This window comes from Macaca fascicularis, chromosome 1 (assembly GCF_037993035.2).
Source record: "Macaca fascicularis isolate 582-1 chromosome 1, T2T-MFA8v1.1".
Classification (NCBI taxonomy): Eukaryota; Metazoa; Chordata; class Mammalia; order Primates; family Cercopithecidae; genus Macaca; species Macaca fascicularis.
Window position 1 is genome coordinate 181,721,407 of NC_088375.1, and position 25,432 is coordinate 181,746,838.

The window sequence follows — 25,432 nt, forward strand, 5'->3', positions numbered from 1 at the left end:
ACTTCTCTTAGAAGCAAAATATATTCAAAGACCTATGCTAACATTCTTAAATATCTGCTAGCCATGGTAAAGAAATCAATGTACTTTATGTTCTTAGTTCCCACTATTTAGCCTAAGTATTTGCCCTGGCATGCTTATACTGGTCCAAGCAAGCATTAGGTCATAACCTGTTCCTCTTCCTTATTTGAAGGTGTTTTTACGTTTCTTGGCATTCCACAAGTTACTTCCTCCTTCCTTTGTTCTCCTCTGCCTTTGCCTCTTTTAAAAAGTTCTAAGTTGCTAGCCAATCGAGACAAATACAGAATGTGAGGTCCCGTTCCAGCCAATGGAACTGGACACAGCAGTAGGGTGGACACGTCAGGTTATAAATGATCCTGTCTCCTTTGCTTGGTGTACTCTCGTGGCAAAACTGCTGGCAAGTGTACCCTTTCTGCAGGAAGTAAAAGTGGCCTTGCTGAGTAAATTAAATTTATGTTCAAGTGCTATTTCTTTACAGCACCAAGGAACAAGCATTTCAAACACAAGTAACATGACCACCAAGGTAGACATGCTGGAGCAGTGTGATGGGAATATCTGAAGGTACAGGCTCCAGGAGTCTTCAGCAAAATCAGGAAAGTTAGGGATCTGCTTTTCAATAAATATATTCTGCATCCCTTTAACCCAGTATGTTTCCCTTCTAGAATTCTCTTGATATCTTGATATCTCAAAGAAATAAATCATATATATGCACAAATATTCATCTACAGTAACACCTACTATAGTATTTTAATAATACTGTATATATTCATAGTATTTTTATAATAACTAGAATTTAGAAAATATCATTACTACTTCTAAATAAGCTATAGTAGACCTTCAAGAGTAGAATATCATATAATCATATAAAATGATGTAGGGGTTCCCCCACACACCCCACCCCTTTGCCAAAAACAAAAAAAAAAATGTTGTTGGGGTTGGGGAAACAGAGAGATGTTAGTCAACTGGTACAAACTTTCAGTTATAAGATGAACAAGTTCTGTGGATCTAATGTACAGCATGGGTGGTAATTAATGTACTAATTAACTGGAGTGTGGTAATTATTACACAATATATACATAAATCATCTTATTTTATACCTTGAATATATTCAATCTTTATTTGACATTAAGTATTTTTTAAATGCTGTGAAGAGACTGGAACTTTTAAATATCCATTAAAAGGGGATTGGTAAAATAAATTATAATACATTTATTCAATGAAACACTATGCTTTTTTTTTTTTTTTGAGATAGAGTCTTGCTTTGTTGCCCAGGCTGGAGTGCAATCTCAGCTCACTGCAACCTCTGCCTCCTGGATTCAAGCGATTCTCGGGCTTCTCCCTCCTGAGTAGCTGGGACTACAGGTGCATTTTTTGTATTTTTAGTAGAGGAAGGGTTTCACCGTGTTCGCCAGATGATCTCGATCTCCTGACCTCGTGATCTGCCCGCCTCGGCCTCCCAAAGTGCTAGGATTATAGGCGTGAGCCACAGTGCCTGGCCGTATTTTTAAAAAGACCAAAGAAGATCTTTACAGTATGATTTGGAATAGTCACCAAAAGAAAAATTACACTAGGTTGACACATAAGGGAAATATATAAATAGTGGTAATCCCCTTAAATCAGACTTTGAATTCTGAGGGATTTTTTCTTTTTTTTTTTCAATGCAAATATAATTGAATGAATTCTGAGTTTTTGAGGGTTAAAATTGACAAATGTCTCTGTATTGTTTGTGTAGCTGCTGCTAGATTCAGGTAAAAAAAATTTAGAATACACAGTTTAACACATACCAAAAACATAGCCAACACATGCCTGGTCCACTGCTGAATAAGGGATCTGTGCATCAGCTAAAGCCTTCTGGCCTATAAAAACAAAAGGTTTTTATCAAAAAGTGCTTTAAGTATTTGTTTTAGGAGAGTAAAAATTAAGCTTAGAGTTTTCTCAAAGTAAACTACTCTATATAGTCTATGCTCAATTCAAATGACAAATCCTTCATCAAATCATCTCAGATCTCTAATTTCAAAAGTAATCATTTTTTCCTCTAAGCTACTGCATCACTTTTCCGTATCTCCTTTTTGGTACTTAACACTTTCTGTTATAACTTCACATCTATCTACATTAAATCTGAAGAGTCTTACAGCTCCTTAATGACACGGTCCTTGTCTTATTCATCCCTGTAGCTCCACTGCACATCTAGAGGGTAAAATGAGAAAGATTGTCATTACTGGGAGCAGACAGCACAAATGTGCTCATCTTACAAAGCCAAGATCAAGAGATGACTCTGTCTATGGAACAAGAAAGAGAGCTTAAGGATGCTATCAAAAGTGGCAGAAACAACTAGTGGATGAACTGAGAAAAATTATGTAAATAAATGAGAAAAATTATGTAAGTAAATTGGAAACAAGACAGTGAGGTTGAAAAAAAAGTGTGAGCTAAATCCTCATTTATGACAGTGAGAAAAAACAGACATCTAAAACTGACAAATCAAAAACTTGAGGAAGTATTTAGATAACCACCAGAAGAACTAAAGCAAAACAAGTTAAAAGAAGTTGTCCATGGGGGACAGTCCTGAGAATTACAAGCCACTCTTCCTTTTTTTTTTTTTTTTTTTTTTTTTTTTAAGGACAAGGTCTCTCTCTGTCACTGAAGTGCAGTGTTGTGATCCTAACTCACTGCAGTCTAACTCCTGGGCTTAAACGATCCTCCCACCTCGGCTTCCCAAAGTGAGGGGTAAAAGACATAAGTCACCACACCTGGCCCTGTATTCCTGTATTTTCTTTCTTTCTTTTTTGAGACAAAGTCTTGCTCTGTCGCCAGGCTGGAGTGCAAAGGCGCGATCTCGGCTCACTGCAACCTTCACCTCCCAGGTTCAAGTGATTCTCCTGCCTCAGCCTCCCAAGTAACTGGGATTACAGGCACCCACCACCATGCTACTTTTTGTATTTTTAGTAGAGAGGGGGTTTCGCTGTGTTGGCCAGGGTGGTCTCAAACTCCTGACCTCAAGTGATCCGCCTCCCTTGACCTCCCAAGGTGCTGGAATTACAGGCATGAGCCACCAAGCCCAGCCTCTTTTTTTTTTAACCATATAAATGTATTTGAAAGATTTTTTTAATTCACAAACACACTAATTATAATAATCAATTATAATTTATAAAGTAATTGATTACAGAATTGGGTTAGTCAAACAATGAGTTATCTTTTCCTGCTTAACGTATGGGCAAAAAATAAATGTCTTATAATAACGTTCACAAGACTATGTTGAGAAGAACATTCTCATATGTTGCCAATGAGACTCTAAGGGTGTAAATGCTGAAAATTAATTTGGCAAGAATCTTGGCTGACATGGTGGCTTACTGTACTTTGGGAGGCTGAAGTGGGAGGATCACTTGAGCCCAGGAGTTTGAGACCAGCCTGGGCAACATAGTGGGAACCCATCTCTACAAAAAATAAAAATTAGCCAGGTGTGGTAGCATACACCTGTGGTCCCAGGTACTTGGGAAGCTGAAGAGGGAGGATCACTTGAATCCTGGAGGTCAAGGCTACAGTGAGCCGTGATCTCACCACTGCACTCTAGCCTGGGCAACAGAGCCAGACGCTGTTTCAAACAAACAAAAAAAAGAGGCCAGGCATAGTGGCTCATTCCTGTAATCCTAGCACTTTAAGAGACCAAGGCAGGAGCATTCCTTGAGCCCAGGAGTTCAAGACCAACCTGGGCAACATGGGAAAACCCCGTCTCTACAAAAAAATACAAAAATTAAGGAGGCATGGTAGTGTGTGTCTGTGGTCCCAGCTACTTGGGAGGCTGAGGTAGAAGGATTGCTTGAGCCCAGGAGGTCAAGGCTGCTGTGAGCCATGATCACACTACTGCACTCCAGCCTAGGCAACAGAGGGAGACCATGTCTCAATTTAAAAAAAAGAAACTTAAAAATGATCATATTCACTATTCCTACGATTCTACTTCTAGGCTCTTTCCTCAAAAATAAACAGAGATTAGAACAAACATTTATTTAGCAAAATGTTAACTACAATTTTTCTAAAATATCAAAAACTTGGGAACCTAAATGTCCAACAAAAATAACAGCATATATATAAAATAATATATTATGCACAACTTAAACATTCTTTTCCAAACAATTTTTTTTTTTTTTTTTTTTTTGAGATAGACTCTCACTCTGTTGCCTAGGCTAGAGTATAGTGGTGCTAACTCAGCTCACTGCAAACTCCGCCTCCCGGGTTCACATCATTCTCCTGCCTCAGCCTCCCGAGTAGCTGGGACTACAGGTGCCCACCACCATGCCTGGCTAATTTTTTGTATTTTTAGTAGAGACGGAGTTTCACCGTGTTAGCCAGGATGGTCTCGAACTCTTGACCTCAGGTGATCTGCCCGCCTCAGCCTCCCAAAGTACTGGGATTACAGGCATGAGCCACCACGCCTGGCCCTTTTCCAAACAATTTTAAGTAAAAGGGGAAATGCTCATGATAAAATCAATTTCAGAAATAAGGATACAAGCCGGGTGCGGTGGCGAGTGCCTGTAGTTCCAGCTGCTCAGGAGGACTGCCTGAGCCCAGGAGTTTGAGGTGGTATGCACTATGACTGGACCTGTGAATAGCCACTGCACTCTAGCCTGGGCAGCATAGTGAAATGTTGTCCTTAAAAATATATAAATATATAAATAAATAAATAGGATACAAAACTACAAATGTGATCCCATATAGCCATAGGGGGAAAATGCTAAAATAGAATAACACCAAGATACTAATAGTGATTAGGTCTGGGTCAAAATTTTGTTTTCTTTAGTACATAATTATTTGTTACAATAAAACACATGCATTGCTCTTATAATCAGTGGGAAAGAATGAGTTACAAAAAGGTATGTTTAGCTGGTACTCTGTACCTCCTTTAAATGATAACAGCAGGCCAGGCATGATGGCTCATGCCTGTAATCCTAGCACTTTGGGAGGCCGAGGCAGGTGGATCACCCAAGGTCAGGAGTTCAAAACCAGCCTGGACAACATGGCTAAACCCCATTTTTACTAAAAATACAAAAGTTAGCCAGGTGTGGTGGCAGGCGCCTGTAAATCCCAGCTACTCGGGAAGCTGAGGCAGGAGAATCACTTGAACCCAGCGGACAGAGGTTGCAGTGAGCTGTGACTGAGCCACTTCACTCTAGCCGGGGCCAAAGAGCGAAACTCCATCTCAAAAAAAAAAAAAAAAAAAAAAAAAAATGCTAACAGCATGTTGTACCTTTCACAGTCTACTACTCACTGTCTCTCTAAACTTGCCTTATTTTCTCTACTAGATGGTAAGAACCTTGAGATCAGTATATCACACCAATCTGAAACCTTCCCAGTGCCCAGGAGGCACTCACTATTTGCTGCACACTTTTTCCTAATGTCAGATTTTCTGTATAAGCTTTCAGATTAAAATAATTATTAAACAAAAATGTTAAAAGGATAAGAAAACAATGGAAGCACAGAAGTTAACTATCTGAAAATGTTTCAAGGAGTTCCATGGTTGCTATATCACTCAAGCACATGTCATGTGCATTTAGATGTAAAGGGGTCCCCAACCATTCTCTGAGGAAAAGGAGGATATAGGAATGTATAAAGAGTAGAAGTCCTTAAGTAATGGAAGTGACAGGACACAATTCTGCTGGTGTGCTCCCCTCCATTCTATGCATTTAGGAAATAACGGGAAAGAAAAGGGAGCAGAACCCCCTCCTATAAGCAGTCTGGAGAAGTGGGGTAAGACTTCTAAACCAATACCCCTGCCTCAACACCACAGTCTACAAATGAGTCCAGAGACAGCAAGTGCAAAAGCATCTACAGAATCTCAGGGATTTTTATCCCCAAGTTGTATTTGAATAAATGTTTGACGAAATGTGACTGATGTGGTCTGAAGGTGCTGTAGGTGAGATCTATGAGTGGAGTAATCCTTTGGCACTGCTCACTTCTTTACATAATTAGAATGGGGGAGTATTTTTAAGAGCAAAGCTAGATTTTAAAAGTTTTAAGTTTTGTCCAGGTGCAGTGGCTCACACCTGTAATCCCACCATGGAAGGCCAAGGCAGGCGAATCATTCAAGCTCAGGAGTTCAAGACCAGCCTGGGAAACATGGTGAAACCCTGTCTCTACAATTTAATTTTAATAACTAAAAAATAATAATAATAATAATAATAATAAATAGAAGTTTTAAGTTTTATCCCATATAAAAGTTCATTTATTAAAAGATATTTACTTTCCTAATGTTGCTTGCAAACACAGTATTAATAAGTAAGCTGAGTAAATCAGACGGGCTTTTTTTTTTTTTTTTTTTTTGAGAGACCTGGGCACTCAGTTGCCCAGGGTAGAGTACAGTGATGTGATCTCGGCTCACTGCAACCTCTGCCTCCCAGGTTCAAGCAATTCTCTTGCCTCAGCTTCCTAAGTAGATGAGACTGCAGGCACCCACCACCATGCCCAGCTCATTTTTGTATTTTTTAGTAGAAATGGGGTTTCACTATATGTTGGCCAGGCTGGTCTCGAACTCCTGACCTCAGGTGCTCTGCCCGCCTCAGTCTCCCAAAGTGTTGGGATTACAGGCATGAGTCACCATGCCTGGCCAGATTTCTTATTACTAGTCAATCCCCAAAGTTAATTTCAAACATCATAACTTTACCTCAATATTACCATTTTATAATCAAAATATTATATACACACTAAAGTAACTTCAAATTTTTTAATGAAATAAAAGAAATTGGTCAAAAAATATAGAGAAAACTGATCAAATTATCTCCCACTTAAGAGACAGGCAGAAGCTGTTTGGAGGCATCAGTTAAGAGGAGAACGTTTAACAACGCAGAAGATAAACATTAAGTGAATAGTGTCTGCCCTGAGAACCACTGCAATTAATCAAATCTCTTGAACCTTCGTTTTGGAGGACAGACATGTTCTGATTCCTTGTATAACATGTAAGTATTGAGTTGAATAATAAGAGTTGATGTTGAAGGAATGGTTAGAAAGAGAAAAAAGAAAACAAAAAAAAAGTTGAGGCAAAATCTAAATATATATGTACTGGATGCTTATGGTAATAAGCAGGAACATCTAAGGAATAAACACAGTAACTCCTTTTGGGTTGCCTGGCAACAAGGTAGCAGGAATTGAGTTGGGGACGCTCCCTAGGAAAAGGACTGTGCCTAACAACTTATGGGACGAAAGAGAAGGTCTCCAAGTGTTGACAGCAGGTATTTCCCAGAATTCTCCAAACAACTGGCACCTAAGCTTAGAGTACTTGCCCCCAAACCAAAACATTTATTTAGGTGTTCCAGCAGCTGCTGCCCCTCTCTATCATCAGCACCACCTCTAGCTGGCAGAGTTCCACCCAAAGAAGGAGGGTAAGTAAGGAGGTCTCTATACCATGGCTAGTACAAAGCTGACTGCCCAAAATCAGCCAGTGGTAAAGCATCCAGGAAGCAACTGGTTATAAAAGCCACTCGTAAGCGTGTGCCCTCTACTGCAGTGGTGAAGAAGCCTCATCGTTACAGGCCTGGTACTGTGGCACTCGGTGAAATCAGACGTTATCAGAAGTCCACTAGGCTGATTCACACACCTCCCTTCCAGCATCTGGTGCAACAAATTGCTCAGGACTTAAAAACAGATTGGCACTTCCAGAGTGCAGCTATTGGTGCTTTGCAAAAGGTAAGTGAGGCCTATCTCGGCCTCTTTGAAGACACCAACCTGTGCACTAACCATGCCAAATGAGTAACAATTACACCAACAGACATCAAGCTAGCATACTACATATGCAGAGAAGGTGCTTAAGAACCCACTATGTCGGGAACCATTTCATTCTCAAAAACAAAAATATTCTTTTCTTCTTGTTAGTGGTAGTTCTCAACGTTAGATTTTTTTTTCCCATGGAGTCAAAAGGCATCTAAGTATATGATTGCAAGTGGAAAAATAGGGGACAGAAATCAAGTATTGGTAGTTTTTCCATTTTCATTTGTGTGTGAATTTGTACTATAACGGCAGGGATATAAAGAAGCCTGTTAGGCTGGGTGCAGTGGCTCACACCTGTAATCCCAGCACTTTGGGAGGCTGAGGCAGGCGGATCACCTGAGGTCAGGAGTTCGAGACCAGCCTGGCTAACATGGAGAAACCCTGTTTCTACTAAAAATACAAAAAAAATTAGCCAGGCGTAGTAGTGCGTGCCTGTAATCCCAGCTACTCGGGAGGCTGAGGCAAGAGAATCGCTTGAACCCGGGAGATGGAGGTTGCAGTGAACTGAGATCACGCCATTGCACTCCACCTTGGGCAACAAGAGCAAAACTCCATTTCAAATTAAAAAAAAAAAAAAAAAAAAAAAAAAGCCTGTTAAATTTTTCTGGCAATGCCAGCATTTAGATTTTTACAAAACAATTAAATTTCTTATTGATGGCAAAACAAATTATTTATATATATCATGTAAAGAAGCTCTCATGCTTGTCCCCTTTTTAAAAACAAAAGAGAGGTGGGGGAGAAGGAGAACAATGGATGCGGATCTCTCTGCTAGAACTCAGACCCACAGTGTAGCCAGATGCAGCCTGGTCGTGGCACGTCTCTAAAGAATGCCAAATGCTTAGAGAACCAGGACCCGTACACCTGTACATCTTTCTCCCTGTTGGTTCCACTCACACTAATATTCACCCGTCTTTTGCTCAAAAGTACTAATACTCATTAGAATAAACAATAACAAACTATAACACCTCCTTTAGTTGTGCAGTAACCTAGTGACAGAAAAAGAATTCTCTATGTTGGCTCAATGAAGTGAAGAAAACCACCATAATGGTATTTAATACATTTTGAATGTGATTATCCCTTTTCCAGGAAAGGAAGACACTAATTTTATTAGAACTCCTAAAGTTAACACCCACTAGAATGATGTTATCCCTTTTAATGACCCTACCTCTCTCTCCCACAGATCCCTTAACCACCTCAGCAAATATTTGGACAGCACATAAAATTGTAAGCCACTCTCTGCTCTGGCTATGTAGCTGCTAAGAATGCCCAAGCTCTTTTCCTTTGCAGTGAGTCACTAGGCATTTCTCTGCACAGGTTCTTCTCCCTTGACTGGGCTTCTTTTTGTGCTTGCAAGGCTGCCCCATCCATGAAATCAAGACAGACCACATAATAAACTATGAATGTTCAAAGATCTAAATGTTCTATGTTACCTGCTTCTCCTGCCAAGTCAGGGTAGTCTCTTGAATTCTCAGCTCCAGGCCTCACGAACTAGAGATACAGAAAGAGATAATAAATACAAACAAGTATAGTTACTTTTTTTTTTTTTTTTTTTTTTGAGATGGAGTCTTGCTCTGTCACCCAGGCTGGAGTGCAGTGGCATGATCTCGGCTCACTACAACCTCCGCCTCCTGGGTTCAAGCCATTTTCCTGGTTCAGCCGCCCCAGTAGCTGGGATTACAGGTGCACACCACCATGCCCAGCTAATTTTTGTATCTTTAGTAGAGACAGGGTTTCACCATGTTGGCCAGGCTGGTCTCAAACTCCTGACCTCGTGATTCGCCCACCTCGGCCTCCCAAAGTGCTGGGATTACAGGCATGAGTTACCGCGCCCAGCTAAGTATAGTTATATTTTCTACACAATGAAAATCTATTCATTCACTACTCAAACAAAAAACACATTGAGCACTTCTTGTGTTCTTGGACTCTAATAATAAATAATACAAAATCCTTGCCCTCAGAGTGCTTCCTGTCTAACCTAAGACAGACAGTTACACTACAGTGTCAGAAGTACAGAATGTCTTGACAGAGACATCTACCCAGACTTGGAGGGAGGACAAGAAAGGCTTCCCAGAGAAACTGCCATTTAAATTAAGTCCTTATGGATGAGTAGCAGTTAGCACAGTGAAAGAGAAAGAAATTTTGGAGTAAAGGTCTAGAAGTGAGAGAATACAGCAGTTTTTTCTCTGTGGAAGAACTGTACATAATTTGGTACGACATAGGTTAAAGCACAAAGTAGAAAGTGTTAAGGATGGCTGGGTGTGGTGGTTCACGCCTGTAATCCCAGCACTTTGGGAGGCCGAAGCGGGCAGATCACTTGAAGTCAGGAGTTGAAGACCAGCCTGGCCAACATCGTGAAACCCTGGCTCTATTAAAAATACAAAAATTAGACAGGCATGGTGGTACACACCTGTGATCCCAGCTCCTCGGGAGGGGAGGCTGAGGCAGTAGAATCACTTGAAACAGGAGGCAGAGTTGCAGTGAGCCAAGAGAGCACCACTGTACTCCAGCCTGGATGACAGAACAAGACTCTGTCTCCAAAAAAAAAAAAAAAAAAAAGTAATATGAACACAAAAGTAACTTAGGTCCAAACAATGATAACAACTAATATTTATTGGGCACTTACTGTGGTATACATTGTGTTAAGCATTTCACATGTATTTACTCATTTAATCCTCACAATCATCCTAAAAGGTAGGTTCCATGCATTACAGATAAGAAAACTAGGACACAGAGAGATAAACAACTAACCCAGGGGCATAGAGCTAATAAGTAATAGAGTTGAAAGTTTAGTCTAGTTCTGGAACCAACTCACAAGGGACCCTTTATGCCCCGCAATGCCAGTCTGGGCTTTATCCTGAAGACAGTGTTTTTGTTTGTTTGTTTTTTGAGACAAGGTCTTGCTCTGTCACCCAGGCTGGAGTGCAGTGGTACGATCACAACTTACTGCAGCCTCAACCACCCTGACTCAAGCAATCCTCCCACCTTAGCTCCCCTTGCACCCACAGTAGCTGGGACTACAGGCACGCACCACCACGCTAAGTTAATTTTTGTATTTTTTGTACAGATGGGGTTTGCCATGTTGCCCAGGCTGGTCTCAAACTCCTGGGCTCAAGTGATGCTCCTGCCTCAGCTTCCAAAGTGCTGCAATTACAGGTGTGAGCCACCATGCCCAGACAACAATGTTTTTTAAAATGAGACTGGAATAAAACAACAATTAGATACCACTATTCATTAAAACAGCAAAATTCCAAAACACTGACATCAAATGCTGACAAGGATATGGAGCATTAGGAAGTCTGGCAATTTCTTACAAAACTAAACATGTACAGGCTGGGCATGGTGGCACACATCTGTAATCTCACCACTTTGGGAAGCCGAGGTGGATGGATCATTTGAGGTCAGGTATTCGAGACCAGCCTGGTCAACATGGTGAAACCCTGTCTCTACTAAAAATACAAAAATTAGCTGGTCATGGTGGCCAGCACCTGTAATCTCAGCTATTCAGGAGGCTGAGGCAGGAAAACCCAGGAGGCAGAGGTTACAGTGAGCCGAGATTGTGCCACTGCACTCCAGCCTGGGCAACAGAGCAAGACTCAGTTTCAATAAATAAATAAATGAAGCAACAATAAAGTACACACAATACACGTACAAATTAGCAATAGCACTCCTTGGCATTTACCCAAAGGAGCTGAAAAATTACATCCATATAAAAACCTACAAATGGACGTTTTTTGTTGTTGTTTTGTTTTGTTGAGATGGAGTCTCACTCTGTTGCCCAGGCTGGAGTGCAGTGGTGTGATCATAGCTCACTGCAGCTTCAACTTCCCAGGCTCAAGCAATCCTCCCACCTCAGCCTCCTAAGTAACTGAGATCACAGGTGCTCATAATCATGCCTGGCTAATTTTTACATTTTTTTATAGAGATGGATCTCACTATGTTGCCCAGGCTGATCTCGAACTCCTGGGCTCAAGCAATCCTCCTGCCTCGGCCTCTCAAAGTGCTGAGATTACAGGCATGAGCCATTATGATAGAACCACACAGATGTTTATATTAGCTTTATTCATAACTGTCAAAACTTGGAGGCAATCAAGATGTTCTTCAGGAGGTAAATGGATAAACCATGGCACAACCAAACAATGGAATATTATTCAGTGCTAAACAGAAATGAGCTATCAAGCTATGAGAAAACATGGAGGAACCTTAACTAGATATCATATTAAGTGAAAGAAGCCAATCTTAAAAGACTACAAACTATGATTCCAAGTAAATGACACTCTGTAAAGGTAAAATTTATAGAGACAGTAAAAAGATCAGTGGTTGCCAGGAGCTGGTGGGAGAGAAGGATGAATATGTGTAACACAGAGGATTTTTAGGGCAGTGAAACTATTCTGTGTGATCCTATAATACTGGATACATGTCATTACACATTTGTCAAAATCCATAGATGCAAAATACCAAGAGTGAACCCTAAAGTAAATTATGGTCTCTGGGTGATAATGATGTGTTAATGTATGTTCATCATGACACAAAGGTATCACTCTGGATGTACCCTTGCTGATAGTGAGAGAGGCTATATATGGAGGAATGGTGGAAACACATGGGAAATCTCTGTACCTTGTACTCAATTTTGCTGTAAACCTAAAATTTCTCTTTTAAAATAGTCTAGTTTTAAAGAGAAAGAGACTGGGAATGATGAGACTTGCATTTTAGATCATCCTAGACATAATGTGGAGAAATGATGAAAGGAGTATGGCAGGAGGCAGTGAGACCAACTAGCATGATTCTGAAACAGGCCAAGTGAGGGCTAATACAGAAGCAAAAAAGATAGAAAGAGATAGACCTAAGAAATACAAGGGAAGTAAAATCTACTGAACTTCATGACTGATTAGGTAAGATGTAGTGCCTTGCTGCTGAGTGATCATGCTAAAGCAAAACGACTTTGACTATTGTTTTGACTGCAAACCACAATAAAATACATTTTACAACCCAGTACACACATATATACATACCTAAGTGAAGCAAGACTTTCATGAAACAACGAGTGAGAGAGGCATAAGTCTCTCGTATTGACCCAAATTTACCTTTACAATTTTTAGTTTTTCCTTCCATCCACTCTCCTACGAGACTTAATAGTACAAAATGATTCTCTAGTTGAATGGGTATTTCTTCCTAATTCAGCCTCTAAAACTCTTTCAATATATTTTGATCAAATAGCCACTTTGATTGGGTTAGGACGTCAACGTATCACTAAAAAGAAGAAAATGACCATGCTAACTCCTTTACAACAGACAATCCAGTCAGCCACCCTGAACAACTTCTCTCCAGCGATCCAGGTCCGGCTCAACCTCTGCCTCCTCCTGATACTGATCCTTCTACCCTCTGTCACCCCACAGACTGTTAAAAACTATAAATATTGGGCCTATGTTCCTTTTCCTCCTCTTATTCGAGCCATGACATGGATGGACGCCCCTATCGAGGTCTATGTTAGTGATAGTATTTGGACACCTGGTTCTGTAGATGATCGTTGTCCCGCCCAACCTTCAGAAGAAGGAACCCCTTTCGATATCACTTTAGGTTTTAGGTATCCACCTTTGTGCCTGGGACCCACTAATGGATGTCTCTCATTAGATATTCAAACTTGGGCAGTCACACTACCATCTGGTCACTCTGTCCCTCCCTTAGGACACTTGGTATCAAGGCTCTCATTAAAACCTCTAAGGCAGATCAAAACAAGAATCACTGATTATATTCACATATCGCAATATAAGCCTTTAGGACCTGCGTGTCCTCTCAACTTGTCTTCACATGCTGACAAATTAATATGGAAGGATTGTATTAGTTCAGAAGGAATGGTGTTATTTAATTCTTCTCACTACACCACTGTTGATTGGGCTCCTAAAGGTCATATTACTAATGATTGCTCTCAGGGTCACAGAGATTGTCAACATTTTCTCTATGATATTACTTATCAAAAAAGTAGTGACAGCCCTCCCCTATTATATCATAGATTAAACTCCTTTTTTCCTTTTAAGTGGAAAGGGGCAGGGGTTGCCCCTCCAAAGCCAAGGCTCGTTGTTCCCCACTTAGGAACTGAACATTCAGAATTATGGAGATTAACCATAGCTATGACTGGTATAAGAGTTTGGGCTGGAGAAAGTGTTATAAGTAAATCCACCTTGTCACCTCGAAAACTAAGACAACAGATTGATTTACACTACTATTTCTATACAGCCAAAAATATCACTATGGCAATCATCAAAAGGTCAATTCAAAGATGGGACAGTAAAGATTATGAGGACTTATACCCTCTCATTGCTAATGTTCCCCCACCACCTCTCGTACAACCTATTCCCCCCACTCCACATTCACAAAAACCAGTACCATCCCAAAACAAATATACTATCTATATGGAGTCCAACAAAACTATACCACTTAAAAGCTGTGTTAAACCACTATATATGTTATTAGTAGAAAAGATGCATATTAGTTCAAAAACCAACATAATTACCTGTGTTAATTGTTACTTGTATACTTGTATTGACTCATCCTTTAAACAATATCATAGTATTTTAATAGTCAGAGCCAGAGAAGGTATTTGGCTCCCCGTAACCGTATTACATAGGCCTTGGGAATCTTCCCCTTCTATCCATGTTATTAACAATATTTTACAAAATTTTTTTTTTTTTTTTTTTTTTTTTTTTTTTTTTTTTTTTTTGAGACGGAGTCTCGCTGTGTCGCCCAGACTGGAGTGCAGTGGCCGGATCTCAGCTCACTGCAAGCTCCGCCTCCCAGGTTTACGCTATTCTCCTGCCTCAGCCTCCCGAGTAGCTGGGACTACAGGCGCCAGCCACCTCGCCCGGCTAGTTTTTTGTATTTTTTAGTAGAGACGGGGTTTCACCGTGTTAGCCAGGATGGTCTCGATCTCCTGACCTCGTGATCCGCCCGTCTCAGCCTCCCAAAGTGCTGGGATTACAGGCTTGAGCCACCGCGCCCGGCCTACAAAAAATTCTTAAAAGGAGTAAATGATTTATTTTTACATTAATTGCAGTAATAATGGGCTTGATTGTTGTTACTGCGACTGCTGCTACTGGTGAAGTTGCATTACATCACTCTATTCAAACTGTTCATTTTGTGGATAAATGGCAAAAAAATTCTACTCGGATGTGGAATTCTCAGTCAGGTATTGATCAAAAATTGGCCAAATTAATGATCTAACACAAACTGTTACATGGATGGGAGATAGAATTATGAGTTTAGAACATAGATTACAAATGCAATGTGATTGGAATACTTCTGATTTTTGTGTAACTCCATTTCAATATAATGAGTCTGTTCACAATTAGGAATCAGTAAAACGCCATTTACAAGGAAGAGAAGATAATTTAAGTTTAGACATAAGCAAGCTAAAAGAACAGATTTTAGAGGCCTCTCAAGCACACTTAACTGCTTTACCCGGTGCTGAAGTTTTAGACGCTATCCTTAAGGAGTTATCTGATCTCAACCCCATTCAATGAGTAAAATCTTTGGAAGGATCCACTGTCATTAATTTTGTTCTGTGTATAATTTGTGCTATTGGTTTATTGTTCATGTGTAAAATTGGAAAAAAAAATTCTTCAATCCAATCGTAATCAGCACCAAGCTATGATTGCTATGGTTCATTTAAATCAGAGAAAAGGAGGAGATGTAGGGAGACCCCCTGAAACTATTGCTATGGAATAAAAGATGAAATGCTCCTGATTATTGTGAACACAAAATGGCATGCAGGATTGTGTAAAGATAATGCCAGGCTGGACTGCCAGAATGAGCCATCAGTGCATGATGTGCTTCCCCCTGCAGAGAGCCTATGAACGGACGTGCAGTCAGGGAGGTTTTGCCTCACCAAGATTCCTATCCCAGAAAAGCAGATGTTCACAGCTCTGGGAATAGAATGCGACCCTTGTGGAGAGCCTATAAACAGACACATGGGGGGGCGCCTGTCCATATGGATAACATAGGGCTATAAACGCCCTCATCTTGCCACAGCTCTTCTAGGCCTCTTTAGGGTTAAGGCATACTCCCTTCTGAGAATTTCTGATCTAACTGGTTGTCTAGTTTCACGTCCTGTTACTATGGATTGTTTGTAACCAGCTCTTGCTGCAACTGTTACTGCTGATTAATAGCTTGCTAATCATAGGTAATGGAAAGACTGTGTTTCTGTTTTAAGGCTCTGTTAGAAATTACTGATGCACACACTATATTGTAAATTCTAATCTCTGTATACTGTACTTCTGCATACAGACATTATGTTAAAGAATTACTTCATCCCCATGTGACCATCTCACCTCATAATCAAATGATCCTAAATCCCTCACTAACCTACCCCCACCCTCACTAAACTTAATAATAAATGCTGGCATATCCAGTGCATTGTTGACACCACAGGACCAGAAGGCGGTGACCCCCCTGGACCCAGCTTTCACTATCTTGTATGTGTCTATTATTTTTCGACCTGCCAATCCACCTGGGAACAAAGAGAGAGCCCCACTGCATTGCGGGCTGTTGGCCAGATCCTGCAATAATGGACTTCATGGGCCTAGGTGAAGTCAGGCATTTCCTGCCCAAATGTTGCATTTCCCAAGACCACTCTGGCCTGCCATGCCCCCATCCTGTGCCTATAAAAACCCGAGACCCTAGCAGGCAAACACACAGGCGGCCAGACGTGGAGAGGAGCACATCAGTGGAAGAAGATGCAAGAGGCTGGTCATCGAAAGCACATCAAGAGGAGAACACTGGCAGAAGAGCACACCAACAGACACCAGCACACCGGCAGGCCATCTACCAGTGTGATGAGGCGGAGTTTGGCAGGGGCAGTCAGAGGAGAGCCCTGGCCACTAAGCAGCTGACTCCAGGGGAAAATCATCTCCCTTCTGGTTCCCCCATCTGCTGAGAGCTACTTCTATTCAATAAAACCTTGCACTCATTCTGCAAACCCATGTGTGATCCAATTCTTCTGGTACACCAAGGCAAGAAACCCCAGGATACAGAAATCCATCTGTTCTCGTGATAAGGGGGTCTAATTGAGCTGGTTAACACAAGCTGCCTATAGACTAAGAGAGTACCCTGTAGCACAGGCCCACTGGGGTTTCAGGAACTGTAAACATTCAGCCCTAGACACTGCTGTGGAGTCAGAGCCCCACAGCCTACCTGCCTATATGCTCCCCTAGAGGTTTGAACAGGGGGGCACTGAAGAAGTAAGCCACACACCCATAGCACACCCTGTGAGGTGGACAAGGGAACCTTTCCCATTTCAACAGTACTGTGCTAGACTCTTAACAAGCAATATCCATTAATGATTAAATTATCATCTGTATGGTGAAACTGCTCCACTTTCTAATTTCTTTCTTTTTTTTTGTTTTGTTTTGTTTTGTTTGTTTTTGAGACAGAGTCTTGCTCTGTCATCCAGACTGGAGTACAGTGGCACAATCTCGGCTCACTGCAACCTCCATCTCCCAAGTTCAAGCAATTCTCCTGCCTCAGCCTCCCGAGTAGCTGGGATTACAGGTGCGCACCACGATGCCCAGCTATTTTTTTTTTTGTATTTTTAGTAGAGATGGGGTTTCACCATGTTTGCTAGGCTGGTCTCGAACTCCTGACCTCAAATGATCCACCCACCTCAGCCTCTCAAAGTGCTGGGATTAGAGGCATGAGCTACCGCATGTGGACTCCACTTTCTAATTTCTTACTGAAATCAAGGCAAGTTTTAAAAGGTTAGTCAAGCAAATAAACACATACAACATTATTCCTTCAAAATTAAAAGCAAATTTATGTGGAAACTACCAAATGTCCTTTAGCAGTAGACTGGATAAACTTTGGTATATGACAAGGATCTTCTCCTTGAACAGACTCTAGCTAGATTCCTCTGAGCTCTCTTCTCTATTTGAACACATAGTTTCTAACAGCACAAGGCCACATCCCTAAAACAACCCTTGCCCAGCTTAAAGTGCTTGCCTGACAAAACTCTAGGCTGCCAAAACAATGTATTATTTGTTCCAGCCAACATCTGAGGATAGTCTCTGTCTCCCAGTCTCTGTGAGAGGACAGAATCCTAAATTAGGTAATTGCCAGCGAGGCAAAACAGCTGGCCTAGTCACATTTACACTCTTATTTTCTACTTCCCTGACTCTACTGAACCCTTGCTTGCTCTCTACCCCACTCCCTCATTTTTCCTTTAAACACCCACTGACTTCTGCACAAATCAAAGTTGAGTTCAGTACATGCTGAACTCTTTTCCCTATTGCAATACTTATTACTGATTCAAGTCAATCCTTACTACCTTAACGAGTGTCCAGCTTTATCTTTGATAATATTGTGTCCGGAATTTATTCCTTCCAGTGGGTTCTTGGTCTTGCTGACTTCAAGAATGAAGCCGCAGATCCTCGCGGTGAGTGTTACAGCTCTTAAAGATGGTGTATCCAGAGTTTCTTCCTTCAGATGTTCAGATGTGTCCGGAGTTTCTTCCTTCCAGTGGGTGCGTAGTCTTGCTGACTTCAGGAGTGAAGCTGCAGGCCTCTGCAGTGAGTGTTACAGCTCTTAGAGGTGGTGTGTCATGGAGTTGTTTGTTCCTCCCAGTGGGTTCGTGGTCTCGTTGACTTCAGGAATGAAGCTGCAGACCCTCACGACGAGTGTTAACAGCTCATAAAGGTAGTGCAGACCCAAAGAGTGAGCAGCAGCAAGATTTCTCAGGAGGAGCAAAAGAACAAAGCTTCTACAGCATGTAAGAGGACCCCAGTGGGTTACCGCTGCTGGCTGGGGTGGTCAGCTTGTAGTTCCTTATTTGGCCCCACCCACATCCTGCTGATTGGTCCATTTTACAGAGAGCTGACTGGTTCATTTTACAGAGTGCTGATTGGTCCATTTTACAGAGTGCTGATTGGTGCGTTTACAATCCTTTAGTTAGACACAGAGAGCTGATTGGTGCATTTTTACAGAGTGCTGATTGTTGCATATACAATCCTCTAGCTAGACAGAAAAGTTCTCCAAGTCCCCACTTGACCTAGGAAGTCTAGCTGGCTTCACCTCTCAATATATTCACACAATGGACTATGTTACATCAACAAAAATGAACAAACTATAATTATACATAAAATTATGGATGAATCTCACAAACATAATGTTAAACAAAAAAAGCCAGAATTAATCCAGCATATTAAAGGTCAGAAGTCAGAATAATGGTAACCCTTTGAAGGCAAGGGGTCAGTGGCTGGAAGAGGACACAAGAGGGCCTTCTGAGGTGCTAGTAATATTCTATTTATATTTTATTTTTTCATAAAAGAAATGCAAAAACAAAAAACAAAGACAAAAAGTACCACAAACTTTATAATAAAAACAGCAATCCTGTCTCACTACTCTGCACCCAGTAGTCTTTTTTTTTTTTTTTTTTTTTTTTTTTTTTTTTTTTTTTGAGAGGGAGTCTCGCTTTGTCGCCCAGGCTGGAGTGCAGTGGCCGGATCTCAGCTCACTGCAAGTTCCGCCTCCCGGGTTTACGTCATTCTCCTGCCTCAGCCTCCCGAGTAGCTGGGACTACAGGTGCCCGCCACCTCGCCCGGCTAGTGTTTTGTATTTTTTTTTTTTTTTTAGTAGAGACGGGGTTTCACCGTGTTAGCCAGGATGGTCTCGATCTCCTGACCTCGTGATCCAGCCGTCTCGGCCTCCCAAAGTGCTGGGATTACAGGCTTGAGTCACTGCTCCCGGCCACCCAGTAGTCTTATTTGCTCCCAAAGCATCCACTTTCAATTCTTTCAGATATTTCTTGTTAGAAACTGACATGTTTCTAAATATTCTTATACTACTATTTCTTTCTTCATCAATTTAAGAAGTCATATCATAATCTCCTATGAAGACCAATGAGGATCAGGCCTTTTCTGCTACCCCACATATACATTAGTTTACATATCTCTTACCCTCCTTACATAGCAGAATCACAATTTGGTGTTAATTTAATTCTCAGTGTTTGCTTTATTAAATACATTTTTTTCAACTACTGGGTGGATTTTTTTTTTCTGGAGTTAAATGCATATCCTAATAAATTGTTTTAAGGCAAAACCCTTGCTATCATCACCCAGATCAAGAAATAGAACTTTGTCTTCCACCCCAGAAACTCCTCCATGTACTCTGTCCCAATCTCAATCCCCACACTACCCCCAAAGTAATTACTATCCTGATTCTTACAGTAATTACTCTCTTGGAATATTTCATACTTTTATCACCCAAATATGCATCCAAAGACATTATAGCTTAGTATTGCCCATTTATAGAAAAGTCTTTTAATTCTCTTTTAATCTACAGGCTCCCCTCTACTACTTTCTTTTCCTTTCAAATGCAGTAGGACATGTCTGTTGAAGAACCCAAGCATTTGACCTACAGTTTCCCAGAGTCTGGATTTTGCAGACTGCCTACTCATGTAGTTGAATGTGTACTTATGTTCTCTGTATTTCCTGTAAATTGGCAACTGGATCCAAAAGTTGATCATACATTCTATCCCTTTGACAAAACTACAGGTGGTAATGTATTCTTTCATTAGGAAGCATATATCTGATTGTTTCTCTGTGTTGTTAGCAGTAGAAACTAGATCTAGCGATTCTCGAACTTCTTAGTTTCAGGACCCCTTTACACTCTTGAAGATTATTGAAAATGCCAAAGCGCTTTCGATTATTAAGGTTATATCTACTAATAGCTGTCATAATAGAACTTAAAACTAAAGACATTTTAAAAGATTTTCCAATTCATCAAAAACAATAAATCCATTACATGTTAACATAAATAATTTCTATGAAAAATAATTATATTTTCCAAAATAAAGTGGGAAGAATGGCATTGTTTTGCATTTCTGCAATTCTCTTTAATTCAGGAGACAGTTGAATTCTCATATCTGATTCTTCATTCGAATTTTAGCATTATGTTGTTTTAGTTGAAGTCTATGAAGTATACCATGTGACCTAACACAGATATGTAGTTGGAAAAGGGAAGAGTGTTGGAATTGTGGATATTCTTTTTTTTTTTTTTTTTTGAGACGGAGTCTCACGCTGTTGCCCAGGCTGGAGTGCAGTGGCGCGATCTCGGCTCACTGCAAGCTCCGCCTCCCGGGTTCCCGCCATTCTCCTGCCTCAGCCTCCTGAGTGGCTGGGACTACAGGCGCCCGCCACCGCGCCCGGCTAATTTTTTGTATTTTTAGTAGAGACGGGGTTTCACTGTGGTCTCGATCTCCTGACCTTGTGATCCGCCCGCCTCGGCCTCCCAAAGTGCTGGGATTACAGGCTTGAGCCACCGCGCCCGGCCCTTTTTTTTTTTTTAAGATAGGGTCTCGCTCTGTCACCCAGGCTGCAGTACAGTGACATGAATGTAGCTCACTGCAGCCTCCAACTCCTAGGCTAGAGCAATCCTCCTGCCTCAGCCTCCTGGGTAGCTGGGACTACAGGCATACACTATTGCACCCAGCTGATTTTTTAATCTTTTGTAGAGACGGGGTCTTGCCACGTTGCACAGACTGGTCTCAAACTCCTGGGCTCAAGTGAGTCTTCCACCTCAGCCTCCCAGCTGCTGGGATTACAGACATGAGTCACTGGACCCAACTGAGTATGGACATTCCTTTTTTCTTCTTGAGAGAGGATGTTTCTTTTTTTTTTTTTTTTTTTTTGACTGAGTCTAGCTAGCACTGTGGCTGAGGCTGAAGTGCTGTGACACAATCTCAGCTCAATACAACCTCCACCTCCTGGGTTCAGGTGATTCTCCTGCCTCAGCCTCTCAAGTAGCTGGGATTACAGGCGTCCACTACCACGCCTGGCTACTTTTTGTATTTTTAATAAAAACGGGGTTTCGGGGTTTTGCCATGTTGACCAGGCTGGTCTTGAATTTCTGACCTCAGGTAATCCACCCTCCTCGGCTTCTCAAAGTGCTAGGATTACACGCATGAGCCACCACGCCCGGCCAAGTAAAGGTTTCTTTTTTTCTTCTTTCTCCTTTTTTTTTTTTTTTTTTTTTTTTTGAGACAGAGTTTCTCTCTTGTTGCCCAGACTGGACTACAATGGCGCGATCTCGGATCACTGCAACCCCTGCCTCCCAGGTTCCTGTGATTCTCCTGCCTCAGCCTCCTGAGTAGCTGGGATTATAGGCACGCGCCACCACGCCTGGCTAATTTTTTGTATTTTTAGTAGAAACAGAGTTTTACCACATTAGCCAGGCTGGTCTCAAACTCCTAACCTCAGGTGATCCACCCACCTCGGCCTCTCAAAGTGCTGGGATTACAGGCGTGAGCCACTGCACCCAGGCCAAGGTTTCTTAAAGATTAGTTGGAATGTAGAATTTGAAATGGTATCAATGAACTTTTTATACTCTGTTATAATAAAATCATGTATTTGAATGTATAATAAAATCATGTATTTCAATGTATACATAAATGAGTGGATCATTATTTAAAGAATGCAGAACATCATCCATTGGTTTTCTGGAAAAACAGTGGCTTCAAGAGTTATATGGCCCTTTCAAATTTTGACTTTATATAATTCCAAAAACTCACCTTTGTTAGTATTACCCATCCCGTTTAAAAAATAATAATAAATTTTAAATAGTAGGAACTTGTCAAGCAGATACAAGTTTTCTAAAATTCTAATTTTCGCTTGAAAGCTCAAATTTTCTCATTAGAAGCAAACACTTTAGTTGTTTTCCTTGAAGTGACTGCTGACTTCATTCATTTTTGAGAAAATGTCTGTAAAATACTCAAGCATGAATTAACCATCACATGTGTGCCATTTGTTCTCTCAAGTAAAACATGTTTTGTGAAAAAAGTAGTTGGTTTAGCTCACAATGCAAATCATCTCTTAAGGGTTGAGATTCAATAAAATTAACAAATGTTTTCTGCTTCATTGAGGTCTTAAGTGAAAATTAGTGCTTTTCTTTTTTCCTGTGAATGCATAAGTGCATAACAAATACAGTGACTACCAGTTTGGTGCCACTGCTTTGATTCATGCTAAGATGCCAACAGTGTTACCCACCATTGCTTTTGCACCATCAGTGTAAATGTCAACATACAATGAAAATCACAAATAATATCTTAGTATTGTTATGAATAGTCTTGATCTTTCAGGTCCCCTCAAATGGTCTCAGAGACTGCCCCCCAGGACTCCACAAACCATATTTTGAGAACCCCTGCTAGATCAATTCATTGGCAGCTGTCAAAAATGATGGTAATGTTCTGTCATTTCTTTTTCAGTTATTACTTAAATACATTTGATAGAAGACACTACTCCTCATCTACTATTTAATTATCCAATGATACAGTTCATACGGGAAAAACAACAAAAAATTTTCAAGACCATGAGTAGGTTCCCTATTATCCTCCAAAGACTATAATTAGTTTTTTAAAATATTATCACAAACTCATGTTTAAACATACTTGATGGGTTTGATTTTTTTCTTAATTTTTGATTTTTTCTTTTTTTAGTAGAGACGAGGTTTCGCCATATTGCCCAGGCTGGTCTCAAACTCCTGGGCTTAATTAAGCGATCCACCCGCCTCGGCCTCCCAAAGTGCTAGGATTACAGGCATGAGCCACTGTGCCCAGCTTGCTGGGTTTTAATCAACTGCAATTACTATCTTTTTTAAAGCTCAAATTTTCTCAACTTTGGTAAGTGAGAACTTCAGGTTGGCTCCTGAACCTTTTCAGCATCACTCAAATAGGCTTTGAAAACTTCTTTGCAATTAGGAGTGACAAAATATTCTAGACTTACGTTGTACATTTCCTGCCCCATGTGGAATCAGCAATTTCTGCAACCAGCCATTTCTTCTAGTAGAAAAAGACATTTTAAGACCACAATGGTATGGAGGTCACAGATTTGGTCATCATTTCTAAGCTTCTTCAGTGGACAGAGCCAGAAAAATATTTAAAGATGAAATGCTAATTAAAGTTTATATTAATATTTAAAGATGAAAAACTAAAGTTTACACTAGTACTTTTTCAGAATTATAGAATTTTTTTACCTATTCCCTTCTGTTTAATATCTGTATCTCTTTTCTTCAGAAATTCAGAATTATAGAATTTTCTACCTACTCCCTTCTGTATTACATCTGTATCTCTTTTCTTCTCCACCAAGAATCTTAATTCTCAAGCACCAGGGGATGAAGCAGAATTATATTTATTTATGTATTTTAAACTATGTTACACACATAATAATATCATAACAATACTAATGCTAATGCTCAGTAACATAATTACTGATTTTAATTTGCATAACTCATGTATTTCATTTCATTTGCTTTTTATGTGCCTAACTCCAACTCTAATATACTCATCTCTAAAATCTCTCTTAAAACACGGTCAAAATGTTTTTTTCTAGAGACCTCCCTCCCGGAACCCTCCTGGAACATATTCCAAACTGAGTCATTGCACAGATGCCATCCTGGGGCTTTTCTCACTATTCTATGTTACCCTGTTTCCAGGATCCAGTATCTTCTTCCTTGGATTACTCCATTTTGGTGGACACATTCATTCTCTAATTAGCTTTGAGAGTAGGGACGTGTAAAAAGTAAATTTTTTAGTGCTTACATTAAAAACTTTTTTTTCTACCCTCAAATTTGGATTATTTATTATGGAATAGAATACTAGGATAAAAAATTTTACTTAAGAATTTTGAAAGCATTATCCTGTCACTTGTAGCTTCCAAGGTTTCTGTTGAGAAATCTAATGCTATGGTGCTGATATTTCATGATAATGTGCCTTGATACGAGTTTTCTTTTTATTCATTGGATTGACTCTTCAAACTGAAAAATTCAGTTTGGAAACTTCTCCATATTTCTCTGATAATTTCCTACTTTCTATGTTCTCAGTTCTTTTTCTAGAACTCATTAACTAGACATTAGATCTTTTTTATTAATCATTTAATTTTATTTTCTCTCCTAATACCCATTTCTTTGTTCTTGCTCCATTTTCCAGATTTCCTTTACGTTATCTTCTATTGAATATTTTGTTTTGGTCAAAATATGTTTAATTTCCTAAGAGCTCTTTCCTATATCTTTTTTTTTTAATAGCATTCAGTTCTTTTTTCAGAGATGTAATATTTTCACTTATCTCCCTGAAGTTGTTACAGTTTAGGTTTTCTTTTGTTCCCTAAGTGTCTTCTGATCCCTCCTCCAAATTTTTTCCTTAGTATTTTGTTGTTTTTGAGTGGGGGGTTGACCATTGTCTTGTTGGAAATTTTCCTTGAATGTCTGGTGATCCTTGGCTATTTGTTCATAATTAAAACAATTAAACACCTGAAGGAAGCTCTCTGCATGAATGAAGCTTATCAACTGCTAATCTTCACCACAAGATGATGGAGTAGCAAGCTGGCTTCTCTCTGGAGCCATTTCAAATAATTTTCCAAATCTCTGCCAGCAAAGTAGTACATGTGTGACTACCAGTGTTGCTTCTCACAGCTGGGAAGTACTACCCTTTAGCATGCAGAATTCAATTTAATTCCCTTTTTTTCAACTTGGGCCTAACAGCTCAGATGATTCTAGAGCCTCTGCATCTGTTCAGTTTTCCCAGAGAAAAAGTCTCCAATACTCTGCTAAGAAAAGGTAAAGTCACCTGGTGGTAAAAGAGACTGGGACCTAACTGTTCCTTAGAATAGTCTTTTTCTTCTTTCCCACC

The 25,432-nt window shown here is 40.3% G+C and overlaps 1 protein-coding gene across 5 annotated transcripts in view; it reads right to left on the minus strand.

The window, feature by feature from the left end:
- Positions 1-25,432, minus strand: part of SCP2 (sterol carrier protein 2) — a 123,606-nt gene that overhangs the window by 93,598 nt on the left and 4,576 nt on the right. For 3 of the 5 annotated variants that reach the window (XM_074006394.1, XM_045370887.2, XM_005543342.4), the window contains exons 2-3: positions 9,201-9,258; positions 1,803-1,874 (exon numbers count right to left, since the gene is read on the minus strand). Coding sequence is in view for 2 of the 5 variants with exons in the window: in XM_045370887.2 (XP_045226822.1) it covers positions 1,803-1,874; positions 9,201-9,258 (130 nt within the window). In the remaining 3 variants the exon portion in view is untranslated. The remainder of the gene's footprint in view (positions 1-1,802; positions 1,875-9,200; positions 9,259-25,432) is intronic. The other 2 variants (XM_074006396.1, XM_065522368.1) reach the window with 1 other exon arrangement.